Raw genomic sequence first — 21,048 nt, 5'->3', positions numbered from 1 at the left:
ATGAACTAGAAAAAATGCTGGTTTTGGGAACATCTGGATGGGAATCCTATTTCTGCTGCTTATTAGCAGTATCCTGAGCCTCAGTTTTCTGATCTATAAAATTATAATACATACTTCATAGAGTTGTTGTGGAGATTAGATGAAATAATAGATCCTAAAGTGTCTAGCACCATGCTTGGAACAGAGCAGGCATTTAATAAACAATATTATTTTGGTAATTATTTTATACATAAAGGAATATATAGAATTTTAAAAGTTCATTGTAGGACAAACAAACCTATATACTAGCCAACTCATTAGAAAAATACAATTGTATTGTGGGAGACCCTCAGGAAACTCTTGCACTGATACCTGCCCCGTCTTCATAATTTTTCTTTTTCAAGAGATGCAGAAAAAAATAAGTCTGTAATTCTTTACTTGATCTTAGCCAGGAAGCAATTGTAACTCTTAATCATTGTTCTGAAGCAATTACCATAAAGGTCTCTCTATGCCCCTTGCACAAAGATAAATTGCATAGATGCAACAAAGAAGAATGTGACATCTGCCAACTATTATAAATAAATTCATGAGAATATAGTATTATTAATTTAACCTTACAAGCTGATAAAATCTAGATCATTTGGGTTATAATTTTATCCAGAAAAACCAAATGGTAGTCCCTACAATCTTTTTAAAGGAAGAATAATGAAGGAGAAATGGAACAAAAGCATACCATAAAACTATAATAATCAAATCACTGATTATTGACATTAGGTCAGCCACAAAGTGGATCCTAATTATGTTAACTGTTTATTCTAAAGAAGGTATCATAAATCTGTGGACCATCTAACATGGTGCTGTGGCAATTAGTTCTCTAAGCATTCTAGTTGGTTAAAGACACAAAGTGACCAAGTCATAAAAATGTATAAAATAGAATATTAAATATGAGAGGACTTTTACATTTAACAGCAACAGAAATAATTCCGATGGAAAATCTGAATAGATACAAATGTAAAATGAAGAAGTTCTAACACCAAAAAAATTTGGCAAACACATTTTGCCAAACCATATTTAGTGAAATATTAGCATCATATTTGATAGAACAATGCAAGTAAAAACAATGAGATGCAATTTTTGCCTCAAATGAGAACAGTCTGAAAGACTAAGAATGTTCTGAGCTGGTAAGGTATGGGGAGAAAAGGCATGCTTATATACCAGTCAGTGGGAGCAAAAGTTTGTCAGTGCCAAAGAATGGATGTTAATGCAATACATATTAAAGAAGGAACATATGATGAACTCATTCATTCATTCATTCATTCATTCGTTTAGGACATTAAGTGGAAACGGTTGTGTTAGTCATAACTTCCAGTTCATGACATGTATTTGATCCATGCAAAGCTCTTCTCTTTTTAATATTATTTATTTATTCCCTTTATCTCTAGTTCCCATTCTCATTTTCCTCCCCTCCAAGGTACCATTCTGAATGTTCGTGCAAAATATGCATTATATTGTGTGTGTGTGCATTTTTAATTTATATAAATGGTATTAGGCCTCCAGTCTGTTTCCTACTCTTTTTCACTCAACACTATGATTTTGACACCCATGATGTTGCCATGTGTACATCTAGCCCACATCTAATTGCAGTTGAGTATTCCATGGTTCATGTCTACCACATTTTACAAATTCACTCTCCCAGAGGTAGACTCCTAGATTCTGCCACAACAGAATTTCTTTGAGGTATAAACAAGAGCAGGATTTATGGATGCTAGTATGTTCATAAACCTCATCAGGAGCCAGGCACAGTGGCACGTGCCTATATTCCCAGTTTCTAGAGAGGCTGAGATGGGAGGATCACTTGAGCCCAGGAGTTCAAGTCCAACCTAGGCAACATAGCAAGTTTCTGGCCCTAAAAACAACAAAACAAAACAAAAAGAAACAAAAACAACAAACCAAAAACTCATTTGGCTAGTTACTGCCAGATTATGCTTCAGAATGGCTGCAACAGCCACACTCCCGTCACACGGATGAGGACTTCTACGTCACTGACAACGTTTGGCATCATCTTAGCTTCTAGTTGTTTTCCGCTCTAAATGATGTAAAGTGAAACCTGCTTGTTTCATTTGCAGTTTTCTGATTACTACTTAGTTTAGTAAGTATCTTCATATGTTTAATAGCCTTTGGGTTTATTCTGTAAAATTCTAGTTCATACTCTTTCTTCCCTTTTTATTTGAATTGTCTGTCTTGTCAATCTGCATTATTTCCTACTCTATGCTTGATATTAATCCCTTGTTGATTATAAACATTGCAAAAAACTCTCAAACTGTCATTATGTCTTTTAATTTTGTCCATGGTGTCCTTCATTAAGCAGAAATATTGTGTTAATACAATCATATTCATCCATATTTGACATTTTTGTTTGCCCTATGAGCTGTACTTTTGAAGTCTTATCTGAAGAGTGAAGAAGTACCACACTATCTCTAGATTGCAAAAATATACTCCTGTATTTCTTCTATTACTTTCACATTGAGGTTATTGGGCCAAGTGAAGCCCGCCTTTAGGCTGAAGTATACAAAGTGTTATTGGTGAATGCTTTAATTGCCATACCCTTTTACCAGTAATTCAACTACTGTATGAAACAACTCCAAATACAGAGAAGCTCTTAAACACAAAAATACCAGTTTTAAGTAAAACTATGAAGATCTTAAATTCTAACAGAAAAATGGCTAAATATATTAGTTAATATTTAATGTGAACATAAAATTATATGTGTATAGAATCTGACCTTATGTCTAATATCATACTGACAAGATGCAAAAATGGTTTACATTAAAGAACTGTGAAAAATTAAGACTAACAAGAAGACTAGAGAATGGAACAGCTAGATGGAAGATTAACAGGGAATAGAAGACTTCAACACCATAAACTGACTGTACCTAATGGACATACACAGAACACTTCACCTTGGGCCATAAAACAAGTTTCAATAAATTAAAAGGATCAAAATTAAATAAAATATCTTCTCTGAACACATTGAAATGAAATTACATATTAATAAGAGAAGAAAGTTGCAAAATTCACAAATATGTGTAAATCAAACAACACACTTCTAAATAACAAATTGGTTAAGAAATAAAAAGAAATTAGAGAACATTTTGAAACAAATGAAAACTAAAACACAATATGCCAAAACTTATGTAATACAGCTAAAACAGTGTATGCATAAAATTTATACCTGTGCACACCTATTTTAAAAAAGAAGAAATATCACAAAAACCCCAATATTCCACCTTAACTAGAAAAGTAACAGCAAACTCAAAGTAAACAAAAGGAAATAAAAATTAGACTAGAAATGAAATCAAAAATAGAAAAATGAGAGAAAAATCAAGAAAGACAAAAGTTAGTTTTTCAAAAATATCAACACATTGACAAATCTTTAGCTAGACTGACCAAGAAAAAAGAGATTACTAAATTATCAAAATTAAGAATGAAAGAGTAGACATTACTACTGATGTTACAGAAATTAAAAGGTTTATAAGATAATACTATCAACAATTGTACTCCAATAAATTAGATAACCTAGATAAGAAAATTCCTATGAAGATACAAATTAACAAAAATGACCTGAGAAGAAATAGAAAAATCTCAGCAGACCTATAATAAGTAAAGAGATTAAACTAGTAATCAAAAAGCTTCCCACAAAGATAACTCTAGGCCCAGATGGTTTCACTAGTGAATTTGACCAAAGGTTTAAAGTAGGATTAGCACCAGTCCTTCACAAATTCTTTCAATAAACAGAAGCATATCGGCCCTTTGCCAACTCATTTTATATGGTCAATATTACCCTGATATCAAAATTAAAGACATCACAAGAAAACAAAACTACAAACTAATATTCCTTATCAATATAGATGTACAATATCTTAATAAAATATCAGCAACTATAATTTAATGACATTAATAAAAAGGGCTATATACCATGACCAAGTGGAATTTATGCTACACTGCTGCAATATTTGAAAGATGCAAGGCTGATTCAACATTTGAAAATCATTCAATGTAACACACTGCATTAACAGAACAAAGAGGGAAACCACATGATCATCTCAGTTAACACAGAAAGGGCATCACCAAAAATCCAACATCTGTTATCATAAAACACACTCAGAAAACTAAGAATAGGCTGGGCATAGTGGCTCATGCCTGTAATCCCAGCACTTTGGGAGGCCAAGGTGGGTGGATCACTTGAGGTCAAGAGTTTGAAACCAGCCTGGCCAACATGGTGAAAACCCGTCTCTACTAAAAATACAAATATTAGCCGGGTGTGGTGGCACATGCCTGTAATCCCAGCTACTTCAGAGGCTGAGGCAGAAGAATCTCTTGAACCTGGGAGGCGGAGGTTGCAGTGAGCCCATATTGCGCCACTGCACTCCTGCCTGGGCAACAGGGCCAGACTCTGTCTCAAAAAAATAAAAAATAAAAAAAATAAAAAGGCATCTAAGAAAATCTGACAGCTGTTTTCCCACTAAGAGTGGGAACCAGACAAGCAGTTTCTTTGGCTAAAACCTCCATTTCTACCTGGAGGTTTTAGCCAAGGCAACTGAACAGGAAATGACATAAAAGGCATCCAGTCTATAAAGGAAAAAGTAAAACTGTCTCTATTCATAGACGACACGATCTTGTATATAGGACATCCTAAGGTATCTACAAATGAAACTATTAAAGCCTTCAACGGATACAAGGTATTTTGAAAATCAATGATATTCTGTATGCTAGCCATTAATTTTTAAATAAAATTTATGAAAAATTCCATTTATAATAGCATCAAAAAGAATAAAACACTTAGGAATAAATTTAATCAAAGTAGTATAAAACTTATACTCTGAGAAATACAAAATATGGTTGAAAGAAATTAAAGAAGACTTAATTAATAGACATTCCATGTTCACAGATCAAGACTGAGTATTGATAAGATGGTAATACTCCCTAAATTAATCCACAAATTCAACACAATTTTAATCACAATTCTAGCTGCTTTTCACCCCCATCCCTCACCCGCCAGGAATTGACAAGCTGACCCTAAAGAGTCAAGACAAGATGGCCTAGAATAACTAAGCAATCTTTAAAAAGAAAACAAAATTGGAGGACTCACAATTCCCAATTTGAAAAACTTACTTCAAAGCTAAAGTAATCAAAACAGTGTGGAACTGGCAGAAGGACAGACATATAAATCAATGGAATAGAGTCCAAAAATAAACCTTTATATTTATGATCAATTGATTTTTCAACAAAGTTGCCAAAACAATTCAATAGGGGAAAGAATAGTCTGTCAGAAAATGGTACTGCAATTGATCCACATGCAAAAGAATGAATTTGGGCCCCTACATCACACAATGTACAAACATTAACACAAAATGGATCAAAGACCTAAATATTAGAGCTAGAACTATAAAACTCTTAAAACAATAGGAATAAATTTTCATGATCTTGGATTAGGCAATTTAAATAATATTTATTAGACTGGCCATGTGTGGTAGCTCACATTTATAATCCCAGAATTTTAGAAGGCTGAGGTGGGGAGATCTCTTGAGCCCAGGAGTTTGAGACCAGCCTAGTCAACACAGTCTGACCCACTCTCTACAAACAAATACAAAAATTAGCCAGACATAGTGGTGTGTGCCTGTAGTCCCAGCTACTTGGGAGGCCAAGATGTGAAGATTGCTTGAACCCAGGAGGCAGAGGTTGGAGTGAGCCATAATCATGCCACTGCACTCCAACCTGGGTGACAGAGTGAGACTCTGTCTCAAAAAATGTATATATTTCTTAGACTCTCTCTTTCTTAGACTATTATCTATGTGTGTGTATGTTAGTCTAATAAATATATTAGAATAAAAGACTTACTCTAACCATATACTTTTTTAGACACCAGAAGCACATGATCCAAAGGAAAAAATAAATAAATTAGACATCATCAAAATTTAAAACTTTTGTTCTTCAAAAGATGTCAGCAAGAAAGATGGACAATAACAAGTCTTGGTGAGGATGAGGATAAGCAGGGTCATACATTGGTAATGAGAACATAAAATGATGCAGTGCTTTTGAAAACAGTTTTATAGTTCCTCAAAGTTAAACAGAGTTACCATATAGCCCAGCAATTCCATTCCTAGGTTTATAACCAAGAGAACAAAAATCATATGCCTACATAAAAATTAGTAGATAAACAGTCATAGGAAAACTATTCATCATAGCCAAAATGTTGTATATCCATACAAGGAAAGTTATTCAGCCATAAAAATGAAGTAAATGAAGTACTAATATATGCTACGACATGGATGAATCTTGAAAACAAGATGCTAAGTGAAAGAAGCCACACACAAAAGGTCACATATTGTATTATTCCAGTATATGAAATGTTCAGAATAGGAAAATCCATAGAGACAGAAAGAAGACTGGTGGTTACCAGGGGCTTGGAGAAAAGGGGAATGAGGACTGACAATCATTACAGGGTTTTTTTTGGAGTGGCGGAAAATGTTTCAGAATGAGATAGTGGTGGTGGTTGCACAACATGTGAATATTTTTTAAAAAGGATTAATGTGCGCAGTTTAAAAGGGTAAGTTTTGTGGTACATGGGTTGGGTTATTTCTCATCAAGATGAAGGAGAGGAGAAAGAGAAAAGGAAGGAGGAGGGAGATGGGGAGAGGGAGGACAGCAACCACCAGAACAAAATATTCTAAAACATTTTAGGTGATGTAAGTGTAAATGAGATTCTTCCTTCTACTTTTCTGAATTCCAACTTTTTAATTGTTACCCTATAGTATTTTTTATAATAATAATAAAACCAGATGCTCAACGTTGATAACATGTCCCCAGGCGGATCAAGCCCTTATCTTTCTCAGAATGTGGTATGAAATCCCTACAGCGTTGGTAGCACTGGACTAAAAAGTGAGCTCTGTTAACAAATGTTCCCTTCGTGGCAGTGTCTTCACTCCAGCTAAGGCTGAAATTCCCGGAGTTTGTTATTTCCTGCCCTCCTACTGACCCTGCTGCCAGCTCTGGCTCCTGCCTTTTGCCTGCATGGTGGTTAACAGTAGCCTTAATCTAATTTTCCAATGCATCCCACTTCCTGCTGGGAGGGAAATCCCTCATCTCTGCTCCTGTGGTCCCAGGCTCAAGGATATATGCAGATTATTTAAGACACATGTATGCAAATAAATTATGTTCTGTGTACTACCTACCATGAATTTAACAGGTATTCAATTAATTTTTTTTTTAAAACAACCCGTTTTTTGTAAGGTGGCTACTAAAAATTTTATTTCTATTTCACATTTGAAGAAATTAAAGCACAAAGGGATTGACCAAATTGCCCATTGTCCCCAGACTGTGTATTGCAGCCTGAATCTGCACCCAGGCGAGAAGGCCGCATTGCCTTCACTCTTAACGCTTTGCTACACTGTCTCTGTAAAGGTCTTGATCAAAAGATTTAGAGATTTTCATAAAAGCCCCTAAAAGCAGTTGTAGATTACTTGGTTATATATTCATAAAATTGATAGTCTCTCGTCCTTTCACTTACACAGTGTTTATGTACAAACCCATGTTTATTATCAGTTTTATGTCAAATAAATTTAGCAGTATTTATACAGCACACATAACCACCTCCCAGTAATAAGGCAGCTGGCAGGCTTTCTGGGCTAAGTCAACAGATTCAGGGTGGAGTTCACTGGAGAAAATAGCTAGTGGTCCAGGTGTCCTATTTGAGACGTGGAGGGAGGGTGAATTTGTAGTCAAAACACTTAGCAACTCTCCCCAAAATAGCATTCTATTTCCTTGTAGTGAATGGCAAAGGACACATACCTCAATAAGTAACACCTCTGTTTGTAGGGGAACTGGGAGAAATGCTGGCAACACACTCTTGTTTAAAAAGGCATTTGGAGTTGGTCTCACAGAGACACATGGGTGAGAGTGGTCACACCTATATAGTATGCCCATAATAATTTGAGCCTAAAAAAATTTTTAAAGGTATTATATTCAAAGCCCACAGTCTGGAGGCATGGCCCAGGAAGCTTCCAGCTCAGCTCCCTTCACAGGTAATCTAAGACTGCCTTTATGTCACCCACATGTGCTTATGCATGTTTTTAAAAAAATAATTGAGTCATTCTATTTATAATGTTTCTAACATGCTTTTTTTGCTTTGTGTATCAAAAACAGGCTGGAGTGCAATGGTGTGATCTCAGCTTGCTGCAACCTCTGCGACTACTGGATTCAAGCGATTCTGTCTCAGCCTCCCAAGTAGCTGGGATTACAGATGCCCACCACCATGCTCAGCTACTTTTTGTACTTTTAGTAGAGACAGGGTTTCACCATGTTATCCAGCTGGTCTCACACTCCTGACCTCAGGTGATCCACCCACCTCGGTCTCCCAAAGTGTTGGGATTACAGGTGTGAGCCACCGTGCCTGGCCTCACCCAGTGCTTCTATTCCTCCTCTCCCCTCACTCCTTCATCCAAGGTTCCTGACCCTTCCAGACATGGAGCTGGAGGAAAAAGGAGAGTTTAAGAAAGAGAGCAAGGGTCCTTTGGTCACAGAGCAGCAGCACCATCTGGGCTTGGCTTTTGCTTAAGGCTGATTGTAAGGGACACCTCAGTGGGTTATTGTGAGAATCCACCCAATTGCTTGGAAACACCCACCTGAAGTTCTCTGCACCTGGGTATCTCTATGCTACCTAGTTACATACGCTTTCCTTAGCCCCAGCAAGGTAGCAATACATCCAACTGTTCTCTGCAGGCCTTTTGGACCTAGGATGACTCTAGGTTTATGCCCCTCCCAATCATGGCCCACATCACATCCATAGGAAACACTCATCTGTTCCAGCCCCACTGAATTCTGGGAGTGCCAGGGTGCCTAACACAACCTCTTCTCCTTCAGCTTGTCTGTCACAGCTACATGGCCAATCTTTCACCCTTGAGATTTCTCAGGGGAGAATCAGACATCAGTCCACTGTGTCCCTCAACCTTGGAGAACACATATCAGACTCTCTAGGTGGTCCAGTTAACGTCTGGCCTAAGGAGAGGGGCAGGCATCCCTCAGAAGTTGCCCCTGCAAGGGGCATGGACTCTCAGTACAGCTTTCCAAATAACTCTTCCTAAGAAGTTACATTTCAAACTCCTCCTCTATGCTTTAGTATTCCTTATAAGGGTGAGGGATTTAAGAATGATCTACTGGTTCTCAGCCTCTTATTTTGTAAATCCTTTCTCGGAACTTCATTTTGGAATAGGCATCTGTTGTTTTGCAACCCCAACTTCCATTTCACCATCCTGTTACAAGGTATTGCATATGTTGTATATTTAGCATTTTCCATTTTTACAAATAACCCAGTTTTCCCAGGCCTCACCAGATTGAGAATATAAAATAAAGTTGCAGTCTATCTTTATGCACAAATGATGATGGCAAGAGCCCCAACTGTTTTGCTGACTAGAAATTAGCACATTTTCAAGTGTCCCGAACGTATTTTGGGGACTTCCCCAAAAGTATGCTACACACATGCCCACAACCTCATCTGTAACTGCGTGGTGTCTGCTTTTCCCTCTTTTCCTACTCTGGCTTATAATCTTCCACATTGTCGGCCTAGAAGTTTGAGGAGTGTCAGATCATTGCTAGGTTCCAAGGCTAGGTGGAAGACATAGCCTCCTCTCCAATTGTGTGCCACATGTGGTCACCAGGACGTGAAATGGCTCTTCTTTGTCAGATAATAAGTTCTGGCCATCTCCTACTTCCCATGAATCCTCCAACTGTCTCCGGAAAATAGTGCCATTATTTTTCTGATTGCCACTTTCCTGGGCTTGGGCAGTCCGACCCGGTCTACAGGCCAGAACAATTCTCATTTTTAGCTCCCCACAAACCACAGACTCCACCACCCAATTTCCCTTCCTTTTTCTCCCTCATGCCCAGGTACAAAATAGAAACCTCTGTTTACATTAATGGATGGGAGGGAAAGAGAAGTTGAAGTCTCACTAGCAGCTTCTGGGTCAACACTTTGCTTCTTAGAGATATTCAATATTATCTTTCTTTTACTTTCTAAGTTCAAGAGCCATTCAAAAAAAAGCAAAGTGGAGGACAATGTATATAGTCTGCTACTAAGGAAGGGGATATTATAAATATGTACTAATTTATAAACGCAAAAGATACCTCTAGAAGGACCCACAAGAAAATAATAATAATGGTAGTTGCTTCTAGAGTGGGAACTTGGTGACTAGGGATCAGAGGAGAGAAAATTTGGTTTTTACTCTATTTAATTTTGTACTTTTTGAAAATTTTACATGTGCATGTATACCCCAAAGAAATTAGCAGTTTGCAAATAGATAACTCATTTTAAGAAGAGAGAAGACAACGTTCAAGTTGAAGCCTGCAGTGGCAGACCATCCGTATCCATTTGCAAAGCAAAAATTAATCTTGTTTATGCCCCAAATGAAGAGGACTAACAACTAACAGCACAAACAATAGCCAACACCATAGGCATCTTAATTGGTTCAGTTTACACAATTCTGACTGAAAAATTAAAGTTGAGCAAACTTTGCACTTGATGGCTGCCAAAACCATCCAGATCAGCTGTAGACAAGAGCAGAGCTCTCAGTGGAAATTTGGGATCAAGTGGGATCAAGTGGGATCAAGATCCTGAAGCATTTCTTCAAAGCATTGTAACAGAAGGTTAAACATGGTTTTACCAGTATGATCCTGAAAACAAAGCACAGTCAAAGCAATGGCTACCAAGAGGTGGAAGTGGTCCAGTCACAGCAAAGCCAGACTGCTCAAGAGCAAAGGTCGTGGCAACAGTTTGTTGAGATGCTCAAGGCATTTTGTTTGTTGAATTTTTACAAGGACAAAGAGTGGTAACATCTACTTATTATGAGTGTTTTGAGAAAGTTAGCCAAAGGTTTGCAGAAAATTGCCCAGGAAAGCTTCACCAGAATCACACCACACAAGTGTCTCTTGCTCATTTCTCTCATCAAACAAGGGCAATTTGGTGAGAGTTTCTGTGGGAAATCATTAGGCATCCACCTGGTTACGGTCCCAATTTGGCTGCTTCTGCCTTTTTTCTTTCCTAATCTTAAAAAAAAACAATCTTTAGGCTGGGTGCAGTGGTTCATGACTGTAATCCCAGTACTTCGGGAGGCTAAGGCAGGTGGGTCACCTGAGGTCAGGAGTTCGAGACCAGCCTGGCCAACATGGTGAAACCCTGTCTGTACTAAAAATACAAAGCTGGGCATGGTGGTGGGCACCTGTAATCCCAGCTACTTGGGAGGCTAAGGCAGGAGACTTGCTTGAACCTAGCAGGTGGAGGTTGCAGTGAGCCAAGATCACACCATGGCACTGCAGCCTGGGTGACAAGAGCAAGACTCTGTCTAAAAAAAAAAAAAAAAAAAAAAAAAAAAAAAAAAAAAAAAAAACTTTAAAGGGCACCCATTTTTCTTTGGTTAATAGTTTTAAAAAGACTGCATTTACATGGTTAAATTCCCAGGACTCTCAGAGTTCTTTAGGGACAGACAAAATGGCTGATATTATCGCTTACAAATGCATCTTGGCCTTGATGGAGCCTATGTTGAGAAATACAGCTTATATTTTTTATCTCTTAATTCCATTTTCCACAAAATTTTTTAAGTCTCCTTGTACTTAAGAGATCTAACAGTTTAAAATCAGAATGTATCCTAAGCTTCAAGTAAGATTAGAACTAAGTTGACAAGAACCACAATAACAATAATAGCAGAATACATTTATTGATATTGATGGTATTTACCCAGCTCATCTTGACAGAAGCTTTCTGGAGGGTTGATATACTTCATGGTGCTCACATCTAATTTCCAGTTATGCTTTGTGCATCTAACAGACCTGGGTGAAAAATTGTACTTAAGTTTATGAAATGGTAAAAATAAAAATCTTGATTAGGCTTAAATGTATTCTTTCATAATGATCATAATGATATTAAATTATAATGGAATTAGTTGAACACAAAATACATAAAGCAAAAACTATCAATAGCTAATACTTATTCAAAAAAAAGACTAATCATCAATAGGTAATTTTATAAATAAAATAAATTAAACTCCATATCACAAAATGACACATTTTAGAGAACAGAGACAACAGAATAAACAAGTCTTCAGAAACACCTCTTTTATAAGCCAAGCTGGATAAGATCCAACTGGGGCCAATACAAGGAAAAACTGTAGTAGTAAATATATATCTATAATTTATATCACTCTAAAATCCTTGACCCCTAGAATAGTCAACCAAAGGTTACATATTTCAAAGAGAAAAGATCTTATAGTTGAAGATTTTAGAGCATATATGTGAGATAAAATATAAAATGCTCAGTTAAATATGGATTTCAGATAATGAATACTTTTTAAATATGCTTTCTATAATATTTAAGACATATTTATTCTGAAAATTTGTTGATAAATCTGTAATTTAAATTTAACCAAGGGTCTTATATTTTTATTTAACACTAGCAACCCTGTTTTAGCATGAGAACCAGATTGTAACCAAACAGGTTGCTCAGTATCTTTTCCCCATCTTACCACAACTTTGAGGGGGGCAGAGTGGCTAGAGGTGTGATATAAATAGTTCGGTTTTTTCTATTTTGGTGGTGTTTCTTTCTGGTGATGTTTTGTTGGTTTTAAGACTTAAAGAATTTTTTAAAATAAAGAAATCTGTCTCAAACCTGAAACACTAAATTTTTTTAAAACGAAAAACATCTACTTTAACGTAAATGAACATGCTGACATTTCTGAATTTCATTATATCCAGAATTATCTCATGTTCTCCAAGTTATGACGCAAAAAGCATTATTCAATGCTTCAGTTTATGAAGGATTATTTTATGACTCCTTTCTCATTGATGAGTAGCCAACAACCTTTCAATTAATTCTGATGGAACATTCCAACTGTAGCTATTCAGCATGCCAGGCCATGAAAGGGAAAACTGGCAGAACCATGTGCTCACAGGTGATAGGGAGACAACAGCTTTCCAATTAGAGGAGGTTGTGAAAAACTGATAGGCTTTAAAAATGAGAATCATGGCTTATAAAATTTGATGATCTTGGTTGTGTTGAGAAGAAAAATGGCTGAATAACGATGGGTAGAACAGAACCGGTAGGTCTCTGTTCTTGGCTGGAACCTAGAAGCTAGAAAAGACGGTTTCTTCAGATAAATAGCTACAAAGAGAATCCAACTATAATTTACCAAACTCAGAGAAGTGAATGGGAGAATACAGAGCGTAAGTTACCATAGAAATGCAGTTTCAACATACAAATGCTTGGTGAGCTGCATCTGGGAATAAAGCTGGCAGAACCTGCTTCCTCATGGTCAGGAGAGCTAAGAGGGGAGGACTAATGTGTCAACAGAATAGGTCAATCACCCGCAAGGCTTTGAATGAAGAAGAGAAAGGCTAGCCTGTGGCAAAGCAATCACTATACTTAGATGAGCATATAAGATACAAAAACAATCTGAGTTCCTGTAAATAAGTCCCGCTATATAAGCTACACAGGAAGTTCACTGCAGAGAAATAAAATAGTAACTGTAATTCACTTTTTTGGGGTGCTCGCCATATACCACCATATGGCAATTCTTTTAAGTGTTTTTTATGTGTTTGACATCACTTAATCCTCTCAGCAACCTGACAGACCAGGTAATATTTTCATCTTCATGTTAGAAATGAGAAGACCGAGGTCCAGAAAGGCTAAGAAACCTGTCCAGGGTTATGACATAGCTAGTAAGTGCTGGATTCAGGCTTCTAAACCAGGTAGTCTATGAGGAGAGATGATGCTCTTAATCAGTAAACTTTAAGGACTCCTTAAATGGCTAGCTAAGTGGCACTCTGTGAAATGGTCCACTAAGTTAAAAAACGAGGAGAGGAAACCCAGAGTCTCAAAGCTGCAATCGTTGGAAGAGAAAACCCCAGCACCTTGAAGTGCTGACAGAAGTTTACCAGTGACAGAACTATGCCTGAGGCTTCACTGACTTGAATCCACCCAGAAGATGGAAGAACATCAAAATGGGCATCATTTACCTAGATCACTTTTAATCATTTACCTAGATCACTTGTAGAAACTGCGATTGTCATTGTTTGAAGTTATGGAACTGCCATTGCAAAATTACAACTGAGACAGTGAAAAAGATTTGACCTAACTGACTCCATCCTGCTCTTGCTTCTAACCTCCAAGCTGTTCTTGTTCATTCTTGGTTGTAGGTAGGTAAAACTAATTTTGGGAGGAACTTAGTTCAGGGAATTACCTAGAGGTTCTCCTAGAGCACAGTTGCCAGCTAAAAAGGTGTCCCATTAACTACTTTGGATGTATTTATACTAAAAATACATTAGTTTTTAAAACCTGAAATGCACATTTAACTGGGCATCCTGTATTTTTATTGGTCAAGCTGGCAGCCCTATCTGAGGAGCCAAGCAAGCTACAGGTGCAACACTGTTATGAAAGGAAAATATCTTGGGCCCCCAAATCACTAAGCTGAAAGGAAAAGTCAAGCTGGGAACTGCTTAGGGTAAACCTGCCTCCCATTCTATTCAAAACCACCCCTCTGCTCACTGAGATAAATGCATATCTGATTGCCTCCCTTGAAAAGGCTAATTAGAAACTCCAAAGAATGCAACCATTTATCTCTTATCTACTTATGACCTGGAAACCCCCTCCCTGCTTCAAGTTGTCCAGCCTTCCCAAACCGAACCAATGTTTATCTTACATATGTTAATTGACGTCTCACGTCTCCCTAAGATGTATAAAACCAAACTGTGCTCTGACCACCTTGGGTATATGTCATCAGGGCCTCCTGAGGTTGTGTCATGGCCAAATGTCCTCAACCTTGGCAAAATAAACTTTCTAAATTAACTTAGACCTGTCTCAGATTTTCAGCATTCACATTTTGGCAACCATGAAGGGATTCTGAGTGGAATGCCCCTGACCTTTGACAAATCTCCTATCAGTGCTTGGTACCAGCATGAGCTGACTTTATGGCTCAAACCAATAGGACAATTTGCTGAGGCCTGAGAGCACCCCTCCAGAGAATCCCTAATCTCCCCAAATATGGTAGAGATCTAAAGTTTATTTTGCTGTTAAAAAAAAAAAAAAGCAAGTAAAACTCCAGAAAAATTATACTTGCTTCCAAAAAGGAAGGCAAGATTTACTGTTTCCATGACTATGAAAGACAGGTAACTCCTTTATGGAGTTTGAGATCACTTCCAACAGGAAAGATGAGTTTTTTTTCCTGCTTCTAGGATGGTAGAGAGCAGTCTACAGCCTGAGACCCATCCCTAGGTAAGTAACTGAATTGGGGTTTGTCTTGGCTAAAGTTAAGATTAACAACCAGCTGGTCTTAATTTCTCCTTACTATTAGAGTGCTCAGTAATGATATAAGTTGTGTGATTGTTTTGCTTAACTGTTTTTGTTGTTGTTGCTGTTCGTTCCTGTTTTCATTGTTGTTTCGGACTTTTTCCCATTGGGTTTGATCAACTCTATCTGACTTGATCAAATCCAAAGGAAATTCTAAATTTTGGGGAACAAGGCCTCTGAAGTGGCTAAATTCTCACACACACACACACACACACACACACACACACACGCACATGTGGTATGGGGTGGAGGAAAAAAAAAAGAGGAAAAATTTTTGATTCTGACTAAGGGGCTTTATTTACATAACAAGGCCACCTTTCTGTTAGCCGGGCCAAACTGAAAGAGCAATGGCTGTACTTCTGAAATAGCAGCAATTTGTCCTAGCTGAAATATGGTAATGAGATTTTAAAAGTTTCTTTTAAAGGAGTTCAATGGTTAAAAATCAGCTTAATTAAAACCTAACATCCAAGGTGTATGTGTGTGTGTGCACACATATAAGTGTGTTTGTATTTAAAAGGCCTTCATATTTTTGTTTTTCTCCTGGGACCTTTTTTTTTTTTTTGAGCCAACGTTCAAAAGTTTTTTTTTATTCTCAGTTGACAGAATTCTGTTTTTTTCACTTATTTCTACTATCTCTCCTTTCTCTTGCACCCTCTGCTGCATGGAGGACCTAAAATAGTTTATAATACCCTGGGGTTCCTTAAAGAAAATGGAGAAGGCACTGGACTCCCTTTCCAGGGAAAACAAGTTTTTTCAAGAATGTAAGCAGACAAGTTTGTCTCAGTTCTTGAACAGCTTACTTTTATATTGTGTTACTTTTTTTTTTTTTTGACTAAAATAGTTATTGCAACAGAGGTTACTCTTGGGTTTTTAAGGAAGAGTGTGGTTTAGACACTTAGAAATGTCTTTGTTTACTTTTCTTTTTTCTGAGTGCACTGTGTAAGCACCACGTGGTCTAATCTCATATTAATTCTTCCTTTTTGGAGACCCAGGATTCAGTGTGGGCTCTGCCCAGAGCTCAGAGATCCAGTTAAAAGATAGGTAGTCAGTCCCTACCTAAATAAAATTAGTCTCCTTATAGAATCCTATGATAGACTTCTATAATTTTATGTTTAATTTGGCATCCATTTTTAATCTCCCTCTAACATCACCAGACTTTTTCCTCTTTGTACCTTATGATGTAAATTTTGCTATATGATTTTCACCTGAGTTGTTTCCTTTAGTATGCAAATTTAAGGCTATTTAGCTGACAACTGCCTGGGGTTGTGAAACAGTTTATCAGGAATCTGAAAGTCTAAAGGGAAAAAAAGGTTTTTATAAATCTATAAGATGTACTTCTATCAGCATGCCCAATATATCTATGTATTTACGTGTTGTGTACACAGTGTTTCACTACTGAAAATATATAAAAGAGCTCTAATTAATTGACTTAAGAAACTAAAAGTGTTGGCTGGGCGCAGTGGCTCACACCTGTAATCCCAGCACTTTGGGAGGCCGAGGTGGGTAGATCACCTGAGGTCAGGAGCTTGAGACCAGCCTGGCCAACATGGTGAAACCCCTTCTCTACTAAAAATAAAAAAAAAATTAGCTAGGCATGGTGGCGGGCGACTGTAATCCCATCTACGTGGGAGGCTGAGACAGGAGAATCACTTGAACCCAAGGAGGCAGAGGTTGCAGTGAACTGAGACTGCACCATTGCACTCCAGCCTGGGCAACAAGAGTGAAACTCTATCTAAAAAATAAATAAAATAAAATAAAATAAAAGCATTTGCATCAAATACTTTATCAGGAGAGAAGAAAAGATTCATAAAATGCTTTTTCAACTTTACATAACTTAAGTAAAATTTTTAATAAAGAAGCTAGCTTTAAAAATTATAAATAATATTAGAAATGTCTTAAGAATTGCCAGCACAAATTTTTTTTTACATTAATCAAGCAGTTTCATAGTTTTGCCTGCCAAATACTATACAGTGTCAAACTTTGGCATAGGCATTATAAAACTATAAATCCTGCCCAAGACAGAATGATCTTTGCTTGTGTAATCTTTCATAAAGAAGACATTGATATTAGCTTAATAAAAATAGCTACATCTTGAATTGAGTAAGATACCATAACTTCTAATCTTGTTGCTTTAGGCAGTCTAGTTCACGAGTAGTAAGGTTTGTTTTGGGAAAGGACTGTTACCATCTTTGTTTCAAAGCTAAACTATAAACTAAGTTCCTCCCAAACTTAGTTTGGCTTACCTACAACCAGGAAGGAACAAGAACAGCTTGGAGGTTAGAAGCAAGAGCAGGATGGAGTCAGTTAGGTCAAATCTTTTTCACTGTCTCAGTTGTAATTTTGCAATGGCAATTCCATAACTTCAAATAATGACAATCGCAGTTTCTACAAGTGATCTAGGTAAATGATTAAAATAATTAGGTAAATGTAATAGGATAAATACTTGTAGACAAACTCATTATAATTTAGAATCAAAAGTTATATTAATAATAGATATTTCATTATTTGGGCATTTTCCAATAAAAATATATTTGTAGAAAAACATTCTTTCTAAAAAAAAAAGTATGTCCTTTTAAAAAAGGTGAACAATTTTTGTCTAATTCAAAGCTTATTTAAAGGGCATGTATAAAACAAGGTAAAAGGAACCAAGAAATAAAAGATATGTAAAGAAAGTTATCAAAATAAAGAGTTTCTTTTAGGTAAAAAAGCTTAAAGAGAAATAATTTCATATGAGAAAGAATCTTGTATGGTAAATTTAGTCCTAGAGTAAAATGACTGTTTAAGAAAGAAGGATGTTCAGCCAGGTGCAGTGGCTCAAGCCTGTAATCCCAGCACTTTGGGAGGCTGAGGTGGGTGGAACACCTGAGGTCAGGAGTTCGAGACTAGTCTGGCCAACACGGCGAAACCCTGCCTCTACTAAAAGTACAAAAACTAACCGGGCATGGTGGTATGCACCTGTAATCCCAGCTACTCAGGAGGCTAAGGTAGGAGAATCACATGAACCCGGGAGGCAGAGGTTATAGTGAGCTGAGATTGTGCCATTGCCCTCCAGCCTGGATAACAAAGTGAGACTCCATCTCAAAAAAAAAAAAAAAAAAAAAAAAAAAAAAAAAAAAAAGGAAAGAAAGAAAAAGAAAGAGAGAAAGAGAGAAAGGAAGGAAGGTAGTTAGTTCAAGACAAACCAGAAAGCCTAAGCATGTCATGAACAGTCTGTATAAGTCACAATAAGAGGATTTCTAAATAACAAAACAAAAACTTTTATATGATCAAGTTGCCCATGATTAAAGGGAAATAATAGTGGTCTTTCTAAAGGTTGGGTCTGATGTTTAAAAAATGCCACTTATACACTTACATTGCATCTCACTGGTTTTGGTTTTCTCTCCTCTTTTAAAAGGTATGAAATAGTAACACTCTCCTTCAACTCATTTTCGGCTCATATAAGTTTTTTCCCTGCTCAGGTTCTCTTTTTGGTGGCCTGATGCTACCAACATTTTCTTAAAGGTCTAAAGGAATTGTTTTCTTCCAACATAATATTCTGTGCACTGCAGAAGGTATTTTCTTGGCCTTTTGGTAGCTGGCCTAACAGATTTTACATTTATCACAATAACTCCTATGACATTATTATTAAGTTTGCTTTGCTTAGGAAAAACTGAGATTTAAATTTTTTTTAATTAAGGTTATTACATTCTTGTATCTTCCTGTATGTACTTTTAAAGTCCTTGTGACATTGAGTTACAGGGTTTTGACTCCTGGGTCTAAAAAGAACACCAAGTCCTGCTAAATCTTAAACACTGACAGCAATTAAAACCTCATCTCCAGGCCCCCTAGAAGATGCCAATCAAAATAAACTGCATTCCTGAGACATAGGGCCAGAAATTAAAGGCATTCAACTCCTCAAGGCCCAGGGGCTATCGTAGAAGAGGTGGGCTTGTGAGATTGCAAGGGTTAATTTTAAGAGATAAAATAAGTTCAGTTTCTCTATAAATTAACCATTAATGTCAAAAGCACACTGATGCAAGACCAGTATATCAACCCCTGTGTCAAATTAACAAGGTTTTCTTGAAACATTAACCAACTGCTTAATAGAGGTTACAAAGATATAAAAGGTTCATGGAAGGTATATCTTATGATCAAGATTAAACCTTTATGGACTATTTATACAATTTTGAAAAACAAATTTAATTGGCTTCATGCTGTTTTTTATTAGGGCTTAATGTTTGGAAAATTAAGTCTCCTCTCTCAAAGAATGAATGTTTTTGCCCTTTTTTTTTCCTTATCATTTTGGCTAAATGAATGACTTATTTTGCAATGACCTGTAATCCTATTTTGTGATATCAAGTGTTTAAAATCTTTGATATTTGACAAACTTTCCAAAATCGAATTATAAATTATGTCTTTTTCTGACCTAATTAGTCCTTTAAGATATTATTAATGGGTTCTCTAAAGTCCAAAAATGATGTATTTGGCTTTTTGGTATGAAAATTATACAGGAAACATTGTCCAATATGAAATGGTTTTGGTTTTCTTTGGGCTGTATTTGTATAAATGTTATTGGTATGTATTCCAAAATTATGGGAAACTCCTATTATTCTGATATGACACAGTGTATGTTATCAGTAATAATTATAATTTTATGTTAAATTATTGTGTGCCACAGAGGTAACAAAATGTCTTTGACTATGGCTGCCCTAAAACTTTTCATAATTCACAGACAATTGTCTTTTTGTGGTCCTTTTCAGAAGATGATTTTATAATCAGCTATGAAACCCTTAACAGGTGCTCTTAAATGCATGTTTCTGATGACTTTGGAGACTGTGACATCAAAATAGAGAAAAAACTTTGAGGACTCATGGAGAGCTGAAATGTTCATGAATATCAAGCAGAACAAGAATTAACTGCATGGACTAAACTAATAAAAGTGTGAAGTAATCTTTTTTTTAACTTTTTGCTTAAAACATTGCTGATACTTTGTTTTTCAGAATCAAGAAACTTTTAAGCTATTTACAGCTTTTTAACAATTGAGTATACTCCTATGAACAAAATTTGGAGCATATTTGTTTTTCTCTACCTGATTTCTACAGAATTTGAAATCTGTTTGAGAGTATGACAAAGTTATTTGCGTAAGTGCGATAAGAATCTGTTTTCATTTGTAACAGGACACAATTGAAGAAACTGGTTATTTTATCAAGGCTTTGACTGGAATAGTGTGCTTTCCTTTAAAGAATTAAAGTTGACTTATGGAGCCAATAAAAAAGCCCCTTGGAAAAACTAGCCTCATACCTTTGTCTCCACAGTCCCTGTACAGGGTTCCTGACCTGTGGTAAGTAAAGAATGTCACTTTCTGACAGGCCCAGGAGCTCCAAGTTTTTCTTAGGAGCTCAAAATGAGAGGAATTCACTCAACTCATAGGTATTTCGTGGTACAAATTCATGGATGGGCTGGGCTTTAAAAAAGTCTTCTCTGAGATTCCTTCTGTGGAACAAAGTTCCATCAAAGCCAATTTAAAAGCTTATGTTAAAAACAATTATTCTTATGGCACTGTATACAAAGAATTAGGCCAAGTACAATAAAGAAAACCAGTCCTGCCGGATTTGTCTTTAATAAAAATGGGAAAGTGGAGAGAGAAAAATTATGTTCCAAAAACTATAGTACACCTATTGTTAGATTCTAGTCTTGTGTAA

The 21,048-nt window shown here is 36.5% G+C and overlaps 1 protein-coding gene across 13 annotated transcripts in view; it reads right to left on the bottom strand.

The window, feature by feature from the left end:
* LOC102142214 (cytidine monophosphate-N-acetylneuraminic acid hydroxylase) overlaps positions 1-21,048 on the bottom strand; it is a 357,828-nt gene that overhangs the window by 35,523 nt on the left and 301,257 nt on the right. For 11 of the 13 annotated variants that reach the window (XM_065544341.2, XM_074038754.1, XM_074038755.1 and 8 more), the window contains one exon: positions 11,765-11,856. The exons of 1 other annotated variant lie outside the window; for it this stretch is intronic. In XM_065544341.2, coding sequence (XP_065400413.1) covers positions 11,765-11,856 — 92 coding nt within the window. Of the gene's footprint in view, positions 1-11,764; positions 11,857-17,610; positions 17,764-21,048 lie in introns of those variants that run through there. One more of the 13 variants, XM_065544349.2, reaches the window with a different exon arrangement.

The sequence above is a fragment of the Macaca fascicularis genome, chromosome 4, assembly GCF_037993035.2.
Source record: "Macaca fascicularis isolate 582-1 chromosome 4, T2T-MFA8v1.1".
Lineage (NCBI taxonomy): Eukaryota > Metazoa > Chordata > Mammalia > Primates > Cercopithecidae > Macaca > Macaca fascicularis.
The sequence above is the reverse complement of the archived record's forward strand: the minus strand, read 5'-3'. Positions and strand labels throughout refer to the sequence as shown.